We start from the raw sequence: 25,313 nt of genomic DNA, 5'->3' as shown, positions 1-25,313 counted from the left end.
GGGGCATGAATAATCACTAAAAGACATTTGCTAACTAAACCTAAATCTACTAATGAGAAGTATACACAATAAAAGTTCAACAAAGAAAGGCAGACAGAGAAAGAGAAAGAGAGAGAACTTAGGAAGGAAAGAAGGAAGGAAGGAAGGAAGGAAGGAAGGAAGGAAGGAAGGAAGGAAGGAAGGAAGGAAGGAAGGAAGGAAGGAAGAAAAATTTAAAAAAATCAATAAATCAATGCTGAGCTCTTCTCCATGGAGAGGGCCTGCCTTAAACTAAACTGAATACAGAGAAAAGCAGAACTAAGAGATGGAGAAATACAAGACTGTAAATGGAAAGAGAAGAACAGAAGACTGTAGAAATAGAAGTCTGTAAAGAGAAAGAATGAGAGTGAGACTGCTGGCCTCTTGATATTTTTGGCTGCAGCCCTATCTTCCCTTCTATTTTTAGCCACATAAGCTACTAAATTTCCTTCTTTTGGCTTAATCCAGTTTGAATTGGGTTTCTGTTACTTATAACAAAAAGCTATAAAATAATATGAGGCCCCCTTGGCCTGGTTGGGTTCTACAACTTCAAAAGCAAAGGAAGGCAGCACTCAGAATAGCCAATGTACATGAGTATCCAGACCCACAGCCACAGTGGCTGCGGAAGCCAGAGTCCAATCTTCAGGGATTTTTTTAGACAACAATCTTAAATGGATTGGCTCAAACATAAGAAGGCTGGTTCTGATAACATGTAAGTCATCCTGGGGAGTCTCATATGCAACTACAGGAGACCTACAAGGTCCAATAATACATATGTAAACCACAAGACAACAACTTGTGGGTGTTAGCATTAATGGGAAATTATTTTTATTCATAAACTGAAGAGGCTTGAAGATATTCTGGATATAAGTCTAATAAAAAAGTAGCATGGGCGTCTCCACTGCACCCCTCCAGGTTCCAGAGATACAGATTTCTATTATTTGATAAAAGAGTTAAAATTAGCTTCTTCCTCCTCAATCTAGACTCAACACACATTCTCTTCTTCTGTCTTAGGACAAAGAGTCAGAGTAAAGAGAAAAGTCCAGGGCATGGGTGTGTGAACTTGGACATGCACATGTGTGCATGTGAGCAATCCAGGAATCACTGAAATGTGGATTTTCAAATGGACACAGAATTAAGCTGAGAGCATCAGCTTTGTAGCACAAAGCACTTGGCCACGTATTCTCTTTGGGTTAGGGCTTAGCAAACACAACCTAATTTCCAGAATGTTCTTGGAGCTCATTTCTCCTAGAAAAAGGAATACTTCTTTTCAGCATTTCTGTTGAAGGGAATATAGTATCAATACAAATTGAAAGGCCAATGAAAAAAAAAAGTCAAGGTGTCACCAAAAATGAACTTCTGAAGATGAAGATGTGTAAATAACAGCAAACTAATGGAAACAAGACTACAGAGGCCTACAGAATTAAACAAGCATATCAAATCTGAAGACCTCACTCTAAGCCCAAGGATATCAAAAAGTAAACAACACGCATAAATGCCCTTTGTGAAAAATCTGAAATAGAACATCAAGTTCGGCATGTGGAAATCTGAAAATAAATAGATGTGCAAAACAGTTGTTTCCTGATGTGATTACAGAAATCATGTCTCATTTCCTCAGAATAAGCATTATACATTTAAAACATGGCTATACCATATTGAGTAATAGTCACTTCACCAGCTATGAGCCTAACTTGAAGGTCAATCAAGGTCAGATTCTTGTTCCATGGAAATGTCCTCCACAGCCTCCCTAATAACTAAATGCTGTCAGGCTTGAGCTGGTTATCTACATTTTACAAACAAATATTGTCTTAAGCAGGCTTAATTGGCTACTTAGCTACCAGAATAATTGTGTGTACACTGGAAGTAAATGAAGCAGGCACAAACAAGACACTCACCTTTTCTCCCCTGAGGATCACGGCAGTTTTCATGGATGCACAGGCCCCAGTCTGACCAGGAAGATACGATACAGTCTGTAGAGCAAGGGATATTGCAGAGCTGAGAGGCTGAAGGGGCAGGTCCCAAACATAATGTCTTTTTCACAGGTCTAGAGACTAAAGGATAGGGAAAAAAAAAAAAAAAGGTCTATGTCACATTCTCTGGATACCCCTCGAATTATTGTCTATATTTGTATGCCTACCTTGCCCACAGTCAGCTTTCTGGTTAAAGGGTATAGACAAACAAAACATAAACACTCTCTAATACCTGTTGCTTAGCTCTACACTATTAGCATTTGGGGTGAGAAAAGGTTAGGGGAAAAAAAAAAGACAGCAACAAAGGGCATGCACCTGAGTTTCCTGTTTCACAGAGTATTCCCTGGGAATTCAAGAGAGGACTGGAAATACAGATACAAATTATCTAGAGTTATGATTCAAAAAAAATAAATGGCTTTGTAAAGTTTCAAGATGAGTCTATCTCAACTATATAAATGACTAGGTTGCTGCGAAAAAATCAAAATCGAAACCCTGAGGTGGGGTGTTTAGCATAACCAATCTACTGCTGCTACTCCCCTGAGGTGTGGAGCTCTCAAAGACACAGAAGAAAAATGGTTTTTAGAAAAGAAGAAAAATTTGGATCTGTGACTGCAGAATTAGCCCCTCAAAGTCAGTTTCATTAGTGAGGCTATCCAGAAGCACAAGGAATATCTGAGAAGCCATGGGGAGATGCCAAAGAGGGAGCTTTCCCACCCTTCCTGGTGCACCTGCACTCAGGGTACGCCCAGAACTGGGTCCCTTCAGGATACAGGGACCACCTGGCCATGAGTGGCACTCACCAAGTGCCTTCTCCATGCAGATTCACTCTGGGCACCATGAAAATACACAGATGAAGGAGAAGATGAGATTCTGACTCTTATGGAGATTATAACAGGATAGGAGTTAAGATAGAAATGACACAATAAAAGAAGAGCCAGATGCATAACTATGTTTGCACTGAGTGATCCTACACAAAAGTGGTTTGGGAGCAGTTCAGAGCTTGTGAGCAAACGGTTTAAGTTCAGACAGTCTTATCTTATGAACCGGCTTATACTCTTGTCTAAATATTTCCCATGTGTCATGTCTACCTTGTTAAGCAGATTAGAAGTGCTTCAAAGACAAAGATGGGTGTGACAGGATTGGGTGGTAAATCATACCATCTACTTTGCTTCTTTACTCTTTACATGGATGTCAGTTGTATCTGGCAAAGACGGCAATAAATCGCAGCTCTGACCAGCAGAACTTTGTACATAAATATTTAAAAAGCAAAAACCACTGTGTTTTTTTTTTTTGAAAGATTGTATTTATTTATTTCACAGAGAGAGAGAGAAAGAGAGAGAGCGAGCACAAGCAGGGGGAGTAGAAGAGGGAGAGGGGGAAGTAGACTCCCTGCTGAGCAGGGAGCCTGATGCAAGGCTCAATCCTGGGATCCCAGGATCATGGCCTGAGCTGAAGGCAGACATTTATTTAACTGACTGAGCCATGCAGGTGCCCCCGAACTACTGTTTTCAAGAAGTTGTAAATCATGGCAGAAGTGTTTCTAATGGGGATCCCTGGGTGGCGCAGCGGTTTAGCGCCTATCTTTGGCCCAGGGCGTGATCCTGGAGACCCGGGATCGAATCCCACGTCGGGCTCCCGGTGCATGCAGCCTGCTTCTCCCTCTGCCTGTGTCTCTGCCTCTCTTTCTCTCTCTCTCTCTCTCTCTCGCTCTGTGTGTGTGTGACTATCATAAATAAATAAAAATTTTAAAAAAAAGAAGTGTTTCTAATGAATAGTGAGGCAGCTTGAGGTGCTTGTGACAGTCAATGGGAAAAGCAAAGGTCACAAAAAAATGTAAGAAATTGTTTGGTTTTCAACTAATTCTTATATATTTTACCAAAAGGATTTGACTTGACTTAAAATAAAAGACGGGAGCAAAGCAAGATGGTCAATGTAAATGTCAAAGATCACAAGCCATGTGGAGGAGGAAGAGATAGAAAGAGAGAATAGATATTGGTGGCAATTGGCGGGTTACCTGGCAGGCTCAGGAGTGGCAGTGATCAGAGATTGTGTTGGCCAGAATGGTGAGATGGGGTGTTGGAGTGACCTGGACTGGGATGTACATATGACACTGGTGGATTGTGGATAAAGAACAACCTGTGATATACTTGAGTAAGATGAAAATAAAGAGAGAACGTGGCCAGCAACCACCACCCCATCACCACCACCTGTGAGCTTGGGGGAGGGGGCCTGTGATTCCTTACCCAAGAGAGAGCAAAAGAAAACACATAAGACTGCCCTTCACTGAATACATTATGCATTCATTCCAAAACCATTAGTACCCACTTTAAATCAGACTTTCTTGGATGGTGTCTGCTTTCAAGGAGCTCTCAATCAAGAAGGGCAAGTCAAGTAGCATATTAATAAAATTGATGGAAAGTGATGCTTCAAAGCATCACAGGAATTGAAAGCTGTATAGTCAGAGGTCTTAAGACAGAAAGGCCTTTGGGTCTGGGCCCAGGCTTATGAGCATGTGTTCTCACAAACTCTAAAGTTCGGTTCTCCCCAAAAAACTAAGTAGTGATGGAAAAGGAAGTAGGGCATGTAAACTAATTAATCTACTTAAACATATTTAGTGAATCCCAGGCACTGGTTATAAATTAATTCACTTAACCTGCATAACTTTGAGATATATGTTATCACCATCTCAAGTTAAAAATGGGGATTTTGCAACAGAGAAATGCTTATTCACTTGCTCACATTCTTAATTAGTTAGGAGCCGAGCTGAGATTGTGATCCAGGCAGCCTGGCTCCAGGGTCTGTGCTCTTAATCACTGTATTATGTAGTCTTATTTCAGGCCATTCAACCTACACTGATAAGTAAGTACCTACTGAGTATCAACCCTGTGCTAGGAGCTGAAGTCAGAGTAGTGAGTAAAAGAGATAAGGTCCTTGTCCCCTTGGAACTCCTATTTTTGTGAATTGATACTAGTCATACACAAATTCGTGAGCCCCAACAAGACTAGAAGGCTGTTAGTACTGCTTCTCTTTCCTTTGTCATGGCTGACTTACTGCAACACCAGACAGACGTTAGGTGTCTGATGGTCAATGCTGAGAAGATGTCCCAACTCTTTCAGCTCCAAGATCCAGTAGATACTTGCTGCTACAACTTTTGTACTTGAGGTTGAGGCCAGCCATTGAAACTAATCAATCTGCAAGTGTAGCACCTAGACCCACAGTAGGCCTTCACTAATCTGATTAGAAGCTCCTGAATGTCTTCAGATTGGCAGTGCAGTTGGAAAGAGACTGGGATCCCGTTCTATGTCAAGGACAATGTTTTTACAGATCATTATGTTTACCTAGCTTATTTTTGGAGAGCTATTAAGGATGTTTGGGAGGTAGGCAGTTAAGTCTCCCAAAGTCCCCTTTGATAAATACTTAACTGTCAATCAGTTGACTGCTGGATATTATGGATAATGGTATTCCTAAGATTTGGAAGTTAGGAGAGACATGGTGTGCTAGAGAGGAGCTAGGGGTAGTGGGGTTCCCTGGAGACTATTAAGTGACATAATTAGGAGACCCAGGAGTGAGAGTGAGGCTATTTGTCAGAGCAATCATGCCTCTTTAGCACCTACTGCTTTGACAGACAGTAGATCTTAATCCATATAGATAAATTTTTCTAGTCCCAGGTGACATGTCTAAGATGCTTCATTTAGCATTGAATCAATGTACTTGGGCCAACCTATCTCTATCTCAGGCACTCTGGGCTACATTTTCTCTAGAAATAAATCATAAGTAAGTCACAAAGCACTTACCAGCTTCAGACCACTTAGGCAGTTTTCTCCCCAAGAACAGCAAACACAGAATATCTCTAAGACTATTAACTATTAAGAGCTAGAAGGGAGCTAATTTAGTTTAATTAATCAATTTTACTGAAAAACTGAGCTCCAAAGGCATTAGACAGTTTCTATAGATTTACTCAGCAAGTCCAGGGCAGAGCAAGACCTGAGCTTTGTCCCAGGTGGTTGACTCATCTCTACTTGTCCCTGTTGATTTTCCTTCCATGGAATGAAGCCATCAGATAGGACTCATGAGTTTGTTTGTACCAAGGATATTCTGTTGATGAATCATAGTGACTACAATGGAGGTAATCAGTGACACAACAGATCCAAAACGTCCATGAAGGCTACAGGCTCACTATAACCTTTTAAATAAAATCCAAATCTGTCCCCTACTTTATCGCTACCTTTTTTTAAAAATTTTTATGTATTTACTCATGAGAGACAAAGAGAAAGAGTCAGAGACATAGACAGTAAGAGAAACAGGCTCCTCACAGGGAGCCCGATGCGAGACTCTATCCCATGATCCCAGGATCATGCCCTGAGCCAAAGGCAGACACTCAACAGCTGAGCCATCCAGGCGTCCCTTTGTTGCTATGTTTAAACACCTTCAAATCTTGTCCAGATCTCCCCCACCAAGCAGGAGGCAGTGAGACCAAACTTTGCTCCACTTCAAATGTGACTATTTACTTCTTTAATTTGCAGCAATTCACATTGTAATATAATTAAGGGATGGGTAGGATGTGGGGATGACAAGGACCACGTGAATTCAGATGGTTTGTGAAGTTTACCTGCCCAAACTGCAGCTATGATATTTGTAGAAAGAACTGTTGTTTTTCTACTCATCTGAAAATCTTTTTCTGGATATACTGACTGAAACAACTTTATTTCTATTTACCAACTCTGTTATCTCTGATGCAATCAATCCCTGCTTTAATCAGTGCAGGTCTATGCTTGTATCTCTTGTGTCTCTTATACCAGATATTTGTTTTTTTTTTTTTTTAAGATTTATTTATTTATTTGAGAGAAAGAAAGAGAAAGAGAAGAGGGAGAAAGAGAAAGAGAGCAGAGGGAGGGGGAGTGGGAGAGAAGCAGACTCCCTGCAGAGCACGGAGCCCCATATGGGGTTCAACCTCACAACCCCAAGATCATGACCTAAGCCAAAACCAAGAGTCAGATGCCTAGCCCACAGAGCCACCCAGGTGCCCCTCAGATACTATTTAGGTTATGTCACCTTGACACCTTCTGCCATTCCTGTGCTGACCAACTGTCTGACTAGATAAGCAACTACCCAAGGCCTTAAAGTCTATTTAGGTTTTTCAGGCAGCATAGTCAGTCCCTATAGAGACCTTTCATGGTCACAAAGTGTTAAAGAGCCAAAATAACTTTCAACTCAGAAATTGAGATTGCTACATAGTGGTAGCTTTCCAAATGCTAGAAAATATATTACAGTATTATAAGTGATTATACCTATGCAATAGTCATTAATACTTGGGATATTTTGGTGCCTATCCTGGCATTTTTCATTTGCAATAAGAAATTATTACATTGACCTGCCTTACAAGAAATGTGAAAGCCTGCTACTAAAGATTGCAAAGTTGTCTTAAATAATGAATTGCTCCATGAACAGAATGCTAATTAACAAAAGGGAAAATATATTGGTTAAGTGATATGTTTAATGTTAAAAAATAAACACACACAAAACTGTTAATTCTAGAAATTTACAATTTTTCATGATTTTCCTTAACGACAAAGTGATTTCAGATGAGCATACAAATTCAATCAAAATGATTTATAATTAAGAAGAAAAATGCCTGTTGTGACATTAGCATGTGACTGCCATTGTAAAGAAAAATGAGTACCTTCATATTTTATTTTTGAGACTAAATCAAGCTCTAATCCGAACTAATTTGAATTAACACAGAAATAAGTTGGCAGATTCAATAAAAGTATATCATCCCGCACCCTACTGATGACTATTTTGTAAGATCTAAATTTCAATGCCTCTTAATGCCTCAAGATGATATTAAACTGAAATAGCATAATAATAATATTTAATTAGTTATAATTAATAACCTGGTACTCTTCCTGTAATTAAAAAAATGAGTTATATTTGCTTAAATTAGAAAGAGCTATTGTAGGAGCCAATGACATTTTCTTTTCTTTTAATATATCTATTACTGGGTGAAAAATCAAGTCAGGCTTTGAAAATTCAGGAAGTGAGATAATTGTCATGGCACAATGGAGCTCACCATTCCCTCTGTACAGAAGGAAGTGTCTTGAAGATGGTCAAGGAATTAGTTACAACATATTGATTTTTTTCCCTACTGTTTTCAAGAAAGTGGAGATTAAAAAAAAAAAAAAAAAAAAAAAGAAGAAGAAGAAGTAAAGCTGATGCTACTTCCTGGGGACTCTTAAAACCTGGACAATTTTGCTGCTTTTTATCTTAGTGATACCAAGGTCCTCCTGCAAACAATACATTCCATCTTCAGTTGATTTTACATTATTTGATTTCTAGAATGACATCAACCTTCACAAAGAAGCTAGGCCAAAAAAGCTATATTCATTTCAACTTTCCAAATCAAATGCAGGCACTGTAAACTCCACAGGGTATTTTCACTCAAAGCTTAGAACCCCCTCATTCCATGGACTCTCCAAGAACAATCATAATAGAAACAGTAATTGCTAAGATTTAATTCAAAACTAATGAAAGAGCCTACTTATGTAAAAATGCTGCTTTCTAAATGATTTTTGAGAAACAATATTGCCTCTGACATATCCATTTAGGGAGTATACTGACTTGGCAGAAATTCAATCCACCTTACTGCTAAAATAAATAGGCCTCTTCTACAGACTGAAGGAGTCAAATGGTTGAAGGGGAAAGATAAATAATATTACAATTTTAACCAGAAAGCTATTTTCCTTCAAGAAGCTTCATGTATTATTTCAATTGCCTTTTGCCACTGGGATTTGCAAAATAATGGATCATTCTTTTAACTTAGTGGATAGAATAAAAGCAATCTGTCTTCTAGCACTTATAGGCAGCTTAAAGAATTAAATCACATCTCATCCTATTATACCTAATAAAGCTTAATTTTAGCCATATTGTGACTCTCTTGGCCAAGTTCTGTGCAATACAACTTGGCAGGAAGATGCATGTGTATGTACTGCGAATTTAATACCTAAAAATAATTCCTGCAATTAGAAATAATTATGGGAAACGTGACCACGTATCAAAGAGTTTTCCAAATTTCATTCATTTCATAAAGCCAATCAGAAAATGCCTAGTGATTCTTAATGCTACAGAGTAACAATACTCTAGGTAAAGATGGAAAACAATATTCAGAATACAAATTAAAGCAAAATAAATGAGATATCTGTACAATTCTAGAAAGAAATCAGAATCAATATCCAACAATTACATAACACAGCAGCCTTTGGGCCGATATTCATATATTTCTATTATCATATAGTCTCACCTCCGTTCCTCTTTTGAGAATTTCTTTCTGATTGTTTCACAGCCTTTTAGCTTGGCGGAGCTAAAAGTAGGGGACAGAGGGTATGGAAGGAACAAAAGTTGACCTAAATGGCATCTTTCACTGTCTACAGAGTTAAAAATACCATTATTGATGAGAAAGAATAGAAAAGAGATCAATGAGAGATGGGGAAGTGGTCAGGCAAGGAGAAAAAGTGAAAAAGCAGAGAGTCAGGTAAGAGGAAGAGTTACCTCCCAAGACGTCAACAGCATAACTACTCCATATCGGGCAAATACAGTTGTTTTTTTTTTTTCCCCCCAAACACACCTTTTGTAAGGGTTTTAGCACAGGAGTCCTTTTCCTACCCATGGTATTTTGCAACCTACAGTTCCATTCCCCGTAGGAAAAATGACAAAAGCTGAATGAAAGCAAGTCTTCCAGGAATGACCACAAATGCCTCTTCTACTGGTTAATGTTAGTAATAATAGCTAATACACACTAGCAACCCACTTGGTTCTAGGCACCATGCTAAGGACTTACATGCAATTTCTCATTCATCATGATCACTCAGAAGGAAGTATCGTTATCACATCCACTCTGAAGATGAAATAACTAAGGGTAAATTATTTATCCAAAATGACAAAGCTAATATGTGACAAACACAGGTTCAGGGTTCCTCAAAGCCCCGAATCTTTAATATCAGACTCTACTATGATTTTGTATTTACAGTAAAAAGTATGATAGAAAAAAACCCTTCTGAATGGCTCTGTCCATTAAGCATCTGTTTTCAGCTTAGGTCATGATCTCTGGGTCTTGGGATCAAGTCAGAATTGGGCTCCCTACTCTTTGGGGGGGGTCTGTTTCTCCTTCTCCCTCTGCCTCTCCCCACAGCTTGTGCACACGCGCTCGCTCGCTCTCTAATAAAAAAAAAAATTTTTTAAAAGAAAGAAAAGGGAGTGGATGAAATTAGATTATGTTGACTATTTTCATGTTAAAATTTAGGTTTAGGGTCATTTAGGTTTAAGGAATTACAGCGAGTTCTCAATCAGCAAACCTCACCCCCTTAAGATTTCTTAAAGAGCAAAAGATGACCAAAGAAACCAGGGAAGGGTGACAAGTGCAAGTGCGTGCCCAGCTCCCCTTCCTCTGAATGCCCCTACTATTCCTAGCACAATTCTCTCTCTTATCAGCCATATCTAACCCAGCAACTGAGAAAGGGCAGAGGTGACAGTAAGACATCCCTAAGTCCCATGGGCAAAAAGTAAAAGGAAGAGGATGTTTAAAAAAATAGAAGAAAACAGGGCAGCCCGAGTGGCTCAGTGGTTTAGCGATACCTTCAGCCCAGGGCCTGATCCTGGAGTCCCGGGATCGAGTCCCACATCAGGTTCCCTGCATGGAGCCTGCTTGTGTCTCTGCCTCTCTCTCTCTCTCTCCCTGTGTTTCTCATGAATAAATAAATAAAATCTTAAAAAAAAATAGAACAACAACAACAAAAAGACATGGTTGAGACAAGGATGTCTCAGAGGAGGAGGAAAAGCAGCAGGAAGATCTGGTAAGAAGTGTAAGAGGGAGAAAACAGAAAGCAGAGCTGGGTCGCCCAGACTTCGGTCCTGGTCACAGATACCCTATTATTCCACCATCAAGGCTGACCTTCACCTGTGTTGATTTAAAGGTGGCATTTTAACCTGGGAATAGCTAAGTGGAAACTTTTAATTTTGGTAACAAGAAGGAGAAGTACAATATTCCCTAAGGCAACACAAATCTCTAAAAACAGCATCACAACTCCAAAATTTAAAGCTCTAAGAGTCAAACCCTCAGAAAAAATAAATAAATAAATAAATAAATAAATAAAATAACAAAGAAAAAAGCAGGTGCGGGGGGATATGTGTCACTTATTTTAGAGAGCCAGGAAAGAATTATTTGTCTCTAAAATAAATAGGCACAGCATCCTGTTTTTAATGGAAGGGATATTGAAGGCCTCACTGTACCTGATATCCTTGTTAGCATATGCTACTTTAAATTTGCAAATCATTTTAGACTGAACAAGTTAATTCAGCTTCAAAGGAAGGCTCATGGGATTCACCGGGTCCCTAAGTAGTGGTAGGAACGAGACACCGCATAATAATTTTTAAAATGCAGAATAGCTCATTCTTTTGTATGAGGAACTGCTTTATACATTTTTGAAGTAAAACAAAAATTACAAACCAAAACCTCTGCACTGCAAAGCTGGATAAAAGCTCCTTCCTCCCAGGCCTATTCAGACATTGCCAAGTCCTACATTGCATAGCTACCTCTCACTATGTCAAGGCCAATATTAAAAATGAGTAGCTTTCAGCCCTTCTAAACCAAACGGGTTTAACATGGTCCCAACTCAGAAGCACTGAGTCAGAACTGGGAAGAGGTTAGGTAGCAGAGCGTACAGTGAAGATTTACATCTTTAAAAAACCTTTATAATTAGCAGGTTGGGGAGTCAGTGCTCTCAGTAATTAATGAAGTATCATTTTCAAAAACCAACTGACAAAATACCATTATTTTAACAAACATTAAGCTGATAATCTACTCATGTGAATTGAGTAAATTTGTTGTATCATTTTGAAAAACCAACTGACAAAATACTATTATTTTAACAACATTAAGCTGATAATCTACTCATGTGAATTGAGTGAATTTGTTGGTGATTGAGCTTCTATAAAATAAAAGGACTATCCAATATTTCTCACCTTTGTTACATTCTATCCTCCCTAAGGGGGTTTTGTAAAATATTTTTTTCCTAATGGTCCTTCCCTTCCCCATGGTATTTTCACACCACAACTGTACTGTGTATACGTATATGCTTTATATACAAAAAAAGTGTAAGTTTTACAAAAATTGGTTCATGGGATTTTTTTTAATCCTGTGAATCAAATTTTGTCCCCTTGGAGGCAAGATCATCCTCCACTGGGATGAATTGCGGAGAACACATACTCAACTTAAATTGTGTGCTAAGAAATGTATAAGTATGTTCTGAGTTAATTAGTAAAAGGTTCTATGAAGTACTACTAATATCTGCAGTTACCAGTGAGACAAGTGAAGTTTTAAAACTTTAAAGCCCGAGTTTCAGTAATTAGTAAATGCAGAGGCAGGACTTGAACCTAGCCAGTGTGATTTTGGTTTACCCTCTTCATCACCACATTAGACTCTTGCAGCTCAGGGCTCTAAAATTATTGAATTCATCACACATTTCCATGGCTCCTGGCTAGAATCTATCTTTTTAATTTGACTACAGTGCTTCTAAATACTTGCGTTTTTCCTGAAGTTGAAATCTATAAGCTGATATTTTCATTGCAATAGCAAGAGACAATTCCATTAACCAAAATGATAAGCTATTTTCTGATGCATTCGCAGGATATAGATAATTTAAAACAGTGGATACGCTGTATAATTTTATGCATTTTTGCTTAAATACTAATCATATTAAAAATCTGTCTTAAGAGGTTGCATACTGTATTTTTTTACATTTATATACATCACCAGAGCAAAATAGGCTATAAGATCAAAAGGACAGTGATTTATATTTTAAGGCATTATAATTGTTTTCTATGAAGTCTTAATTTGGGAGAGCATTGAAAAATAATGAGAATAATTTTTTAATTTAAAAATGCAGTTAGTTGATACTACCTTAAAAGCAGCATGCATGTATTATAGGCTACTAAATGCAAATAACTCTGAAAGTGTTATTACTGATTTTGTGAATCTGAAAGTGTTATTATCTATTTTTAAAAAGATGGGTGAGTTGAATTTTTCAAAATAAAATATATTTTTATAACATGAAAGAGATATAGTTGCATGGAACAATCATTTAATTTTTTTTGAACATTTGCATTTTCTTAATTCAAGTACTCTAACAAATCCTGTTTAGTTCAACCCAATGAGGCTCAAAGGTAAGACACGCTTATTGCGACTGTTCCTTTGGAGGCGGGGAACCCTGAAAGAATAGTAATGGTTCAGAAAAATTCTCAGACCTTTGGTGCTGTTTTGAACTCAGCACAAAAGTTAGGGAGCTTCAGGGGCTCTCTATAGGAGATTACACAGAATCATGAAGCACCAGATTTGAGGACCAGTACTACTTCCCCAGAACCATTTTGCTTCCAATTTGACTCAACAGAATCCACACAGATACAGGCTCCTAACATCACTATTTCTGCTCTCTGACATTTTACCTGCCCTGAGAACAAAGACAAAGCTGCATCTTGTAGGGCACCAGCAAACCCATTTTTTTTTTCTCTCTACTTAACTTGTAGGCCACCAGCAATATCCAATTTTGTTCTCTCTACTTAGATTGCCAACTAATTATATAAGAGGTTTCATCCAGAGTTATTTTCTTCTTTTATATTTGTAATGATTACAAACATATACAAATTGCTACCTCTCATTTTTCTTCCTGAATTGATAGTCATGGTCTGAGGAAGTTTTATGTTAAAGAGTAACCAGCCAAATCCTAAAGAAAATGGTAGCCTACTTAGAACATCCCCTCCTGGGCAGCCCGGGTGGCTCAGCGGTTTAGCGCCACCTTCAGCCCAGGATGTGATCCTGGAGTCCCAGGATCAAGTCCCACGTCCGGCTCCCTGCAGGGAGCCTGCTTCTCCCTCTGCCTGTGTCTCTGCCTCTCTCTCTCTCTCTCTTTCTCTTTGTGTTTCTCATAAATAAATAAAATAAATAAAATCTTAAAAAAAAAAGAATATCCCCTCCTTTCAGAGATATGCTCCCTCATAGAATCTTGGAATGGAAGAGATTCTTAACAATATCTTATACAATATCCTTTTAGACAAATGAGAAAATCAAGGCCTAAAGGATACATGACTTGTCCAAGACCAACAGGAAGTGTAAATATCAACCTAGAATCCCCTATCCTGATATTTATTGACTCATTTATGCTACCTATAGTTAAAAAAATTAAAAATCCTTGATTAACCTTACCATATCCCATTCATATCTACAGTTTACATTCATTTAAGGCATATTTTATTCTGCAGATGACATTCTTCTGTATGAAATGGGTTTTTCTTCTCCTTCTCAAATTGCAAAAACCCAGTTATTAGAGCTGAATCACTAACTTGTACCTAGAGTCATTATTAGCTGCAAAGGGTGAGTAGGGGCTGAAATCCAGCACATGACCCTGTTGTAAATTATACCCCCCAGTTTATGCCCAGAAGGATGCCTTTTTCTAATATTTGTACCCAGAGGGGGAGATGTTTTCTAATTCACACAACAGTGCAGTTTACACTGCCTACAATTCATACAAACTTTTTTTTTCTTTTTTTCCCCAAGAGAGAAACAGGTGGTGGAAGGAGCTGAGGGAGAGGGAGAGAGAGAATCCTAAGCCCAGAGATGAATTTTTTTTTTTTTTAAAGCCTAAGTCATACATATTTTAAAAAGAAAAAAAAATTCAGGTCTGATCAAGAAATGCCCCATGGGCAGCCCGGGTGGCTCAGTGGTTTAGCGCCGCCTTCGGCCCAGGGCCTGATCCTGGAGACCTGGGATCGAGTCCCACATCGGGATCCCTGCATGGAGCCTGCTTCCCTCTGCCTGTGTCTCTGCCTCTCTCTCTCTCTCTCTCTCTCTCTCTCTCTCTGTGTATGTGTCTCTCATGAATAAATAATAATAAAATCTTAAAAAAAAAAAAAAAGAAATGCCCCACATCAATGAAAACTCAGTAGATGGAAGAACTAATCAGTAATAGATTCTTAGGGTCTGTCATTTACTAGAAACAAGATGCTAAGACATAGAGTGAAAAGTCTCCAGGGGAGCTCAGAGTGAGGTTAATGGAGGTATGCATTAAAGGTCAGAATGTTAAATTTATTTGTTAATGATTCCAAAGTCCAAAAATTTAAATAGAAGCAGTGTGAAAGTGTCCACATTAGACCACTTCCTTTCCATAACCTCTTAGCAATATGAAGTGTAATTTTAAAAGGAAAGACTATATTCTTCACAAAAGGAAATATTCTGAAAGCAGAAAGGACCTACTTAACACAAATCACTGTCAAATAAGACATACCAACTGAGCTGAAATTGCAATAAAGTGGTGAACTTGTAAATCCCCCTTCCTACCCCACTGCCTGTTTCTTCAAGGCAAAGCAGCTATTACTAACACCCAATCCTTTTTTCTAAGCACTGCTACAAAGCCCCAGAGAAAAAAGCATAATCCTGTATCTTGATGAGTTTACCATTTCATCAGCTGATATAGATTTACACTAATGAAAACCAGGGATTATTATCAAATAGGTATGAATGAGACATCCATGTGCCTAGAGTCAATTGTACGTGACACAGGTATTCCCAGAAGAAAACAGATCAGAAGGGGGAGAAATTCTGAAACAGCATGGGATAACCTGAACGTAATCATAAAGTTGTTCTGTAGGAACTTGTCCTTTTCTTTTTTTTCCTGTTTTTTTTTCTTTTTTTTTCCTTCCTTCCTTCCTTCCTTCCTTCCTTCCTTCCTTCCTTCCTTCCTTCCTTCCTTCCCTTCTTTGTGTAGAGTTGACAATGTTATGTTAGTTTTAGGCATACAACATAGTGATTCAACAATTCTGTATGCTACGTTCACAAGTGTATCTATGATCTTGTTGGCATCTCATTTAATATCCCAGGTACACAGCACCCTCTTGCTGCTTTTTGGACAATATATACACACCAGAGGGGACACAAGCCTGGGTATCTCAACACTCTTACTATTCTTTCTACTCCATATTAAATTTCCATTCTTACCATGTAACTGATCCCATTTTGTATTTTATAACCCGACATTCGAGGACATCAGAGGGAAAAAAAATATTTATTGAATGAAATTGCATCAATATATTGTACACTTGAAACTAATATAACACTGTATGTTAACTGAAATTAAAATGAAACTTAAAAAAATGAAATTGCTCTTTTAAATAAATAAGCAAAAATCCAAATGATAATCATTCAATAAAATTCCTTCTTGTAGTATATCCATGGAACCACAAATTTAATCTAGCAGGACATTAAAAGAATGAAAAAAAAATGTAAAAATTAAAAGAGCAAGATTTTTTCCTTCCCTAAAAATGCAGGGTTGGCTCAATATCAGGGTATTTGTTAATGTAACTTAATGCATGGACAGACTGAAAAAAGAAACACAAAAGCTGATTGTTGCCTGTGTGGCTCAATTGGTTGAGCACCTGACTCTTGGTTTCAGCTCAGGTGGTGATCTCATGGATTGTGGGATCAAGCCCTGAGCTGGGCTTCCAAGAGCTCAGCAAGAAGTCTGCCTAGAGATTCTCTCCCTCTGTCCTACCCTACCCCAATAAATAAATCTTCAAAAAAAAAAAAAAATGCTCATCTCAGTGTGTGTGTGTGTGTGTGTGTGGTATAATAAGGTATAACATGTCATATATATATAATCTGTTTATATGTAAATTCCACAACCACTAATAACCAAATACTCAAATCCTTAAAACAAACTCTCTTATTTAATAAGTGCCATCTAACATAAATCACAACGAGATCACATTTAGAAGTGAAAAACTACATATTTAAGTGATTAACAAGACAGAGATATCAGCTAACATTTTATCACCTACTATCATTTTTTAAATTTTATTTAAATTCAATTTGCCAGCATATATTATGACACCCAGTGCTTATCTCGTCCTGTGCCCTCCTTAGAGCCCATCACCCAGTTACCCTATACCCCCACTTCTGACCTACTATCATCTTACATTTCCTAGCCAGTGCAAAACAATTTTAAAAGATAAATGTCATAACTCTTAAATGAGAAAAGATAAATTTTTCAAAAACGTTTTTGTTTAAACTAGGGGCAGGATGGCGGAGGAGCAGGGTCCTCAGCTCATGGGCCCCACAACTTACCTGGAAAACTTTCAAACCATCCTGAACACCTACAAACTCCACCTGAGATGTAAAGAGAGCACACCTGGAACGCTCCAGAGAAGGGTTTGCGCTTCTAACAAGGTAAGAAGGTGGAGAAAAAATAAACAACAATCCAATGGGGGAGGCCCCCGGGGAGCTGGGCTGAGGGGCGGGGAGAGCCTGGGGACAGGCAGGCCCAGCCCCCGGGAAGCGCCCTCCTCTCCCCGGAGGGAAAGGCCTCCAGGGCGTCGGCAGGGGGTCGGGCAGGCCGGCAGGAGGGCGGGGGAGCCCCCAGGTTCCGGGGTCACGAGCAGAGGAGGGAGCCGGGGGAGAGCGCACCCCCACCGCGGCCCATCTCGGGGCAGGGCTGGAGCGCACCCGGGGCCTCGGGGGAAGCCGGGGGTCAGGCGGGGGCCCCGGGAGGGGCGGGGGCGGAGGACACGGGCCTGGGGGGCAACGGCGCCCGCCGAGCCCGGCACCTGGCAGGGGCGGGGCATCCCCCAGGTGCGCACACCTGAGACGCAGCACCGCAGGCCCCGCCCCCGGGAGACCAGCTGGAAGGACGGGGGAAGGGCGAGCTCCGGACCCAGCAGCACTGGAAAGCTCCAGAACCTAAGGAAAATCGAGGGAATATAGTATATAGAACTAGAGGGTTCCCCCCCTTTTTAAATTTTTTTTCCTTTTTCCATTACAACTTTTTTATATCAGACTAAAAATTTCCAATATTTTTTCTCTTTTCCCGCCTTAACTACAATATTTTAGCACCTCATCATTTTTAAGTTTCTTCCTTTTTGACTTCCATAAATCTACAATTACAGGTCCTAGATATATTTTTCACTTCTGAATTCCCTTCAACATACTCAATTTAATTTTAGGAGATATATGGGATAATGGGTTTTTGTTTTGTGTTTTTGTTTTCTCTGCCTCATTTTGTTCTATAATGGCAGAAGTTAATACCTTCTAAACCATGACCAACATACACCCAGAACGAAGTGGAACACTGTGCTGGTTCATTCTGTGAGATTATATTCTCTCTTCCTTCCCATTCTGCCTCCCTCTTTTATCTTGTTTATGTTTTGGTGGTCAATGTTGGGCTTTCTACAAGTATTGCTGGTTTACATAAGTTTCATATTGAGCATCTTCTAACATACAGAATTTAATACACTCACAACCAAGAGGATCACCCTATGGGCCCCTCAGTTAGACTACATTCTCCCTCCACTACAACTTCTTAACCACCATCTCCCAGTCCCCCACCCCCTTTTTTTCCTTTTTTCTCTTTTTTCCTCTTTACTTTTTTTTTTTTTCTTCTTTGGGATTTTTGGCCTTTTATTTTTTACTACTTTGTTTTAAAATATGTTTTTTACTTTAGTGGTCCTTTTATTTTGTTCTGATCTTCTTTTTCATTTTCTGGTCTCTGACCTTGTCAGAATCATCTAGGGTGGAATTTACTTAGGACGTGGTTGATATTTTTGACTCAGCCCACATTTAGTTCAGTGTAGAGTTGACAACCACTCTACACTGAACTAAATGACTAGAAAGGATTCACCATAAAACAAAGAATCAGAAACAGTACTCTCAGCCACAGACTTACAGAATATGGATTTCAATTTGATGTCAGAAAGCCAATTCAGAAGCACAATTATAAAGCTACTGGTGGCTCTATAAAAAAAGCATAAAGGACTCTAGAGACTTCGTTAGTGCAGAATTTAGATCTAATCAGGCTGAAATTAAAAATAAATGAGATGCAATCCAAACTGGATGTCCTAACTGCTAGGGTTAATGAGGTGGAAGAAAGAGTGAGTGACATGGAAGACAAGTTGATGGTAAGGAAGGAAGCTGAGGAAAAAAGAGAAAAACAATTAAGAGATCATGAGGAAAGGCTAAGGAGAATAAATGATCACCTCAGAAGGAAGAATATACATAAAATTAGGGTTCCAGAAGATGCCGAGAGGGAGAGAGGGTCACAAAGTATATTTGAACAAATCAAGCTGAGAACTTCCCTAATTTGGGGAGGGAAACAGATATTCACAGCCAGGAGATAGATCACCGCCCAAAAATCAATAAAAAACATTCAACACCTCGACATCTAATAGTAAAACTTGCAAATTCCAAAGATAAAGAGAAAATCCTTAAAGCAGTGAGAGACAAGATATCCCTAACTTCTATGGGGAGAAATATCAGATTAACAGCAGACCTCTCCAGCTCATTCTGAATAGAAGGAGAGATAAAGAGCTTCCAAGATAGGCAGAAACTGAAAGAATATGTAACCACCAAAACAGCGCTGCAAGAAATATTAAGGGGACTCTGTAAACAAATGAGGAAGCCCAAAGAAATAATCCACAAAAACAGGGACTGAATAGGTATTATGATGACACTAAATTCATATCTTTCAATAGTAACTTTGAACATGATTAGACTAAATGATCCCATCAAAAGACGCAGGGTTTCAGACTGGATAAAAAAGCAAGACCCCTCTATTTGCTGTCTACAACAGACCCTTGAGACCTAAGGACACCTCCAACTTGAAAGTGAAAGGCTGGAGAACAACTTACCATCCAAATGGTCCTCAAAAGAAAGCCAGGGTAGCAATCCTCATATCAGATAAATGAAAGTTTATCTCAAAGACTGTAGTAAAAGATGAAAAGGGACATTATATCATACTTAAAGGGTCTATCCAACAAGAAGACCTATGAACATGAATTTTTATGCCCCTAATGTGGGAGCTGCCAAGTATATCAATCAATTAATAACCAAAAAGTAACGAGATGCTTAGATGATAATACACTAATAGTAGGAGACTTCAATATGGCACTTTCTGCAAATAACAGATCTTCTAAGAAGAACACCAAAGAAACAAGGGCCTTAAATGATACACTGGACCAGATGGATTTCAGAGATATTTACAGAACTTTACATCTGAATGCAACTGAATACACATTCTTCTCAAGTGCACATGGAACTTTCTCCAGAATAGACCCCATATGAGTCACAAATCAGGTCTCAACTGACACCAAAAGATTGGGATTGTCCCCTGCATATCTTCAGACCACAATGTTTTGAAACTAGAATTGAACCACAAGAAGAAATTTGGAAGAAACTCAAACATGTGGAGGTTAAAGAGCATCCTACTAAAAGATTAAAAGGGTCAACCAGGAAATTAGATAAGAATTAAAAAGATTCATGGGAACTAATGAAAAGGAAGATACAACTGTTCAAAATCGTTGGGATATATAGCAAAAGCAGTCCTAAGAGGGAAATACATCACAATATAAGCCTCCTTCTAAAAATTGGAAAAAAAACTCAAATACACAAGCTTACCTTGCACCTAAAGGAATTAGAGAAAGAACAGCAAGTAAAACCTACACCAGGCAGAAGAAGGGAGATAATAAAGATTCGAGCTGAACTCAATGAAATAGAGACCAGAAGAACTGTAGAACAGGTCAACAAAACCAGGAGTTGGTTCATGAAAGAACTGATAAGATAGATAAACCAGGCTAGCCAGCCTTATTTAAAAGAAAAAAGACTCAAATTGATAAAATCAAGAATGAAAATGAGAGATCACAACCAATACCAAGGAAATACAAACGATTTTAAAAACATTATGAGCAGCTATATGCCAACAAATTAGGCAACCTAGAAGAAATGATGCATTTCTGGAAAACCACAAATTACCAAAACTGGAGCAGTAAGAAAGAGAAAACCTGAACAGGCCAATAACCAGTGAGGAAATTGAAGCAGTCATCAAAAAGCTCACAAGACACAAAAGTCCAGGGCCAGATGGCTTCCCAGGGAAATTCTATCAAATGTTTATGGAAGAAATAATACCTATTCTACTAAAGCTGTTTTGAAGGATAGAAAGGGACTACTTCCAAACCCGTTTTGTGTGTCCAGCATTACCTTGATTTCAAAGCCAAACACCCCATCACGAAGGAGAATTATAGACCAATATCCCTGATGAACATGGATGCAAAAATTCTCAACAAGATACTAGCCAATAGGATCCAACAATACATTAAGAAGATAATTCACCATGACAAGTGGGATTTATCCCCATGATGCAAGGTTGGTTCAACACTGGTAAAGCAATCAATTGATAGATCACATCAACAGGAGAAAAACAAGACCATATGATCCTCTCAATAGATGCAGAGAAAGCATTTGACAAACTACTGCATCCATCCCTGATCAAAACTCTTCAGAGTGTAGGGATAGAGGGAACATTCCTCAGTATCTTAAAAGCCATCTATGAAAAACCCACAGAAATCATTCTCAATGGGGAAAAAGCCTTCCCTTAATATCAGGAACACGACAGGGATGTCCACGCTCACCCCTGTTATTCAACATAGTACTAGAAGTTCTAGCCTCAGCAATCAGACAACAAAAAGAAATAAAAGGCAATCAAATTTGCAAAGAAGTAGTCAAATTCTGTTTTCGCAGATGACATGATACTCTATATAGAAAACCTAAAAGACTCCACCCCAAGATTGCTAGAACTCTTACAGCAATTCAGCAATGTGGCAGGATACAAAATCAATGCCCAGAAATCAGTCCATTTCTACACACTGAGACTGAAGAAAGAGAAATGAAGGAGTCAATCCCATTTACAATTGCACCTAAAGCATAAGATAGCTAGGAATAAACCTAAACAAAGAGGTAAAGAATCTATACACTAAAAACTACAGAACACTTCTGAAAGAAATTGAGGAAGACACAAAGAGATGGAAAAATATTCCATGCTCATGAGTTGGAAGAATTAATATTGTGAAAATGTCAATGTTACCCAGGGCAATGTACACATTTAATGTAATCCCTATCAAAATACCATGGACTTTCTTCACAGGGTTGGAACAAATCATCTTAAGATTTGTGTGGAATCAGAGAAGATCCTGAATAGCCAGAGGAATATTAAAAAAAAAAAAAAAACGACAACGAAAGCAGGAGCATCACAATGCCGGATTTCAAGCTGTATTACAAAGCTGTGATCATCAAGACAGTGTGGTACTGGCACAAAAACAGACACATAGGTCAATGCAACAGAATAGAGAGCCCAGAAATGGGCCCTCAACTCTATGGCCAAGAAATATTCGAGAAAACAGGAAAGACTATCCACTGGAAAGAGGACAGTCTCTTCAATAAATGGTGCTGGGAAAATTGGACAGCCACGTGCAGATGAATGAAACTGGACCAACCTCTTACACCTTACAACAAAGATAAACTCAAAATGGATGATAGATCTAAATGTGAGACAAAATCCATCAAAGTCCTAGAGGAGAACACAGGTAACACCCTTTTTGAACTTGACCACAGTAATTTCTTGCAAGATATGAAGGCAAGTGAAACAAAAGCAAAAATGAACTACCGGAACCTAATCAGGATAAAAAGCTTCTGCAAAAGAAACAGCAAAAGAAACAGTCAACAAAACTAAGACAACCTACAGAATGGGAGAAGATATTTGCAAATGACGTATCAGATCAAGGGCTAGTTTCCAAGATCTATAAAGAACTTATTAAACTCAACAGCAAAGAAACAAACAATCCAATCATGAAGTGGGCAAAGACACGAACAGAAATTTCACCAAAGAAGACATAGACATGGCCAATAAGCACATGAGAAAATGCTCTGCATCACTTGCCATCAGGGAAATACAAACCAAAACCACAATGAGATACCACCTCACACCAGTGAGAATGGGGAAAATTAACAAGGCAGGAAACAACAAATGTTGGAGAAGATGTGAAGAAAGGGGAACCCTCTTGTACTGTTGGTGGGAATGTGAACTGGTGCAGCCACTCTGGAAAACCATGTGGAGGTTCCTCAAAGAGTTAAAAATAGAGCTACCCCATGACACTGCAACTGCATTACTGGGGATATAACCCAAAGATACAGATTTAGTGAAAGACCGAGACACCTGCACCCCAATGTTTATAGCAGCAATGTCCACAATAGCCAAACTGCGGAAGGAGCCTCGCTGTCCATCGACAGATGAATGGATAAAGAAGCTGTGGTCTATGTATACAGTGGAATATTACTCAGCCATTAGGAAGGACAAATACCCACCATTTGCTTTGACATAGATGGAACTGGAGGGTATTATGCTGAGTGAAATAAGTCAATCAGAGAAGGATAATCCTCACATGGTTTCACTCCATACGGGGAATATAAAAAATAGTGAATGGGATTATAAGGGAAAGGAGGGAAAATGAGTGGTAAATATCAGAGAGGGAGATAAACCATGAGAGACTTCTAACTCTGGGAAACAAAGGGTAGTGCTAGGGGAGGCGGATGGGGGGATGAGGTAACTGGGTGATGGACACTGAGGGAGGCATTTGATGGGATGAGCACTGGGTGTTATGTTTGCAAATCAAACTTCAATTAGAAAGAAACTTTTTTTGAAAATTTGAGTATAGCTGATACACATTGTTACATTAGTTACAGGTGTACAACAGTCATTTAACAGATTTCTACAATATGCTATACTCACCCCAAGTGTAGCCACCACCTGTCACCATACAGTGCTGTTATAATATCGCTGAGTATATTCCCTATGCTGTGTGTTTTATTCCTGTGACTTATTCATTTCATAACTGGACTGGACACTTGTATGTCCCACTCCCCTTCATCCATTTTGCCCATTCCCCACCCACCTCCCTTCTGGCAACTGTCAGTTTGTTATCTGTACAAATCTGTTTTTTGGCTATTGGAAATAACACTGCCATAAACACAAGGGTACACAGGTATTTTCAAATTAACATTTTAATTTTATTTGGGTAAATATCCAATAGTGGAATTATTAGATCATATGATATTTCTATCTAATTTTTTAAGGAACCTCCATACTATTTTCTATAGTGGCTGTACCGATACACATTTCCCACCAACTGTGTATGAAGGCTCCTTTTTCTACATATTCAATCCAATATTCATTATTTTGTGTTTTTACTTTAGCTATTCTGACAGGTGTAAACTGATATCTCATTGTGGTTTTGATTTGCATTTTCCTGATGATTAGTGATATTGAGCCCCTTTTCATGTTTCTGTTGGCCATTTGCATGTCTCTTTGGAAATAGGTATATTCAGGTTCTCTGCCCATTTTTTAAAGTCAAATTACTTGTTTTGTTTGTATGTTTTGGTGTTGAATTGTATAAGTTCTTCATATATTTTGAATATTAATCCCTCAGATATATTGTTATCAAATATTTTCTGCCATTCAGCAGGTTGCCTTATTGTTTTATTGATGGTTTCCTTCTACATGCAAAAGCATTTAATTTTCATTTAATCCCAAGTTTTTTTTTCTTTTATATCCCTTGTTTTAGGATACATATCTTTCAAAAATATTTCTGCTTGTCTTTTTTTCAGTCTTTGTGTCATTTATTTCTGATCTTTGTTATTTCCTTCCTTTTACTCACCTTCAGGTTTCTTTGTTCTTATTTTTCTAGTTCCTTTAGGTGTAAGGCTAGATTGTTTATTGGAGCTTTTTCTTGTTTCTTGAGGTAGGCCTGTATTGCTAAATGTTTTCCTTTCATTTATTTTTTATTTTATTATTATTTTTTTAATGTTTTCCTTTTAGCTTTTACTGCATCCCAAATAATTTGGACAACTGTGCTTTCATTTTCATTTCTCTCTCTTTTTTAATTTCTTCTTTGGTTGTTTTTTGACCCATAGTTATTCAGCATCATGTCATTTAGCTTCCATGTACTTGTCTTTTTTTCCACTTTTTTTTTCCTTGATATTGATTTCTAGTTTCATACTGCTTTGGCAAAAAAAGATGCATGTTATGATTTGAATCTTAAATTTGAGAATTGTTTTATGACATAACATGAGATCTACTCTGGAGAATGTTTCATGTGCACTTGAAAAAATATGTATTTGGTTGTCTTTGTATAGAATATTTGATTTATATCTGTTATGTCTATCTGGTCTAATGTGTCATTCAAAGACACCGTTTACTTATTGATTTTCTGCCTGGATGATCAATCCATTGATTTGAGTGGGCTGTTAAAGTCCCCTACTATATTGTTCATTACCATAAATTTTTCTCTTTATGCTCTTTATGTCTGTTAATATTTGTTTTATGTATTTAGATGCTCCAATGTTGAATGCACATATATTTACAACTGATATATCTTCTTGTTTGATTGATACCTTTATCATCATGTAAT

General features: G+C 38.4%; 1 protein-coding gene across 1 annotated transcript in view; it reads right to left on the bottom strand.

Annotated features, from left to right (window-relative positions):
* Positions 1–25,313, bottom strand: part of THSD7B (thrombospondin type 1 domain containing 7B) — a 725,201-nt gene that overhangs the window by 477,798 nt on the left and 222,090 nt on the right. Inside the window, exon 5 of the mRNA XM_038565098.1 lies at positions 1,914–2,069. Within this exon, the coding sequence (XP_038421026.1) occupies positions 1,914–2,069 (156 nt within the window). The remainder of the gene's footprint in view (positions 1–1,913; positions 2,070–25,313) is intronic.

Source organism: Canis lupus, chromosome 19, assembly GCF_011100685.1.
Source record: "Canis lupus familiaris isolate Mischka breed German Shepherd chromosome 19, alternate assembly UU_Cfam_GSD_1.0, whole genome shotgun sequence".
Classification (NCBI taxonomy): Eukaryota; Metazoa; Chordata; class Mammalia; order Carnivora; family Canidae; genus Canis; species Canis lupus.
Note: the sequence above shows the minus strand (reverse complement) of the source record. Positions and strands in the feature narration are given on the sequence as shown.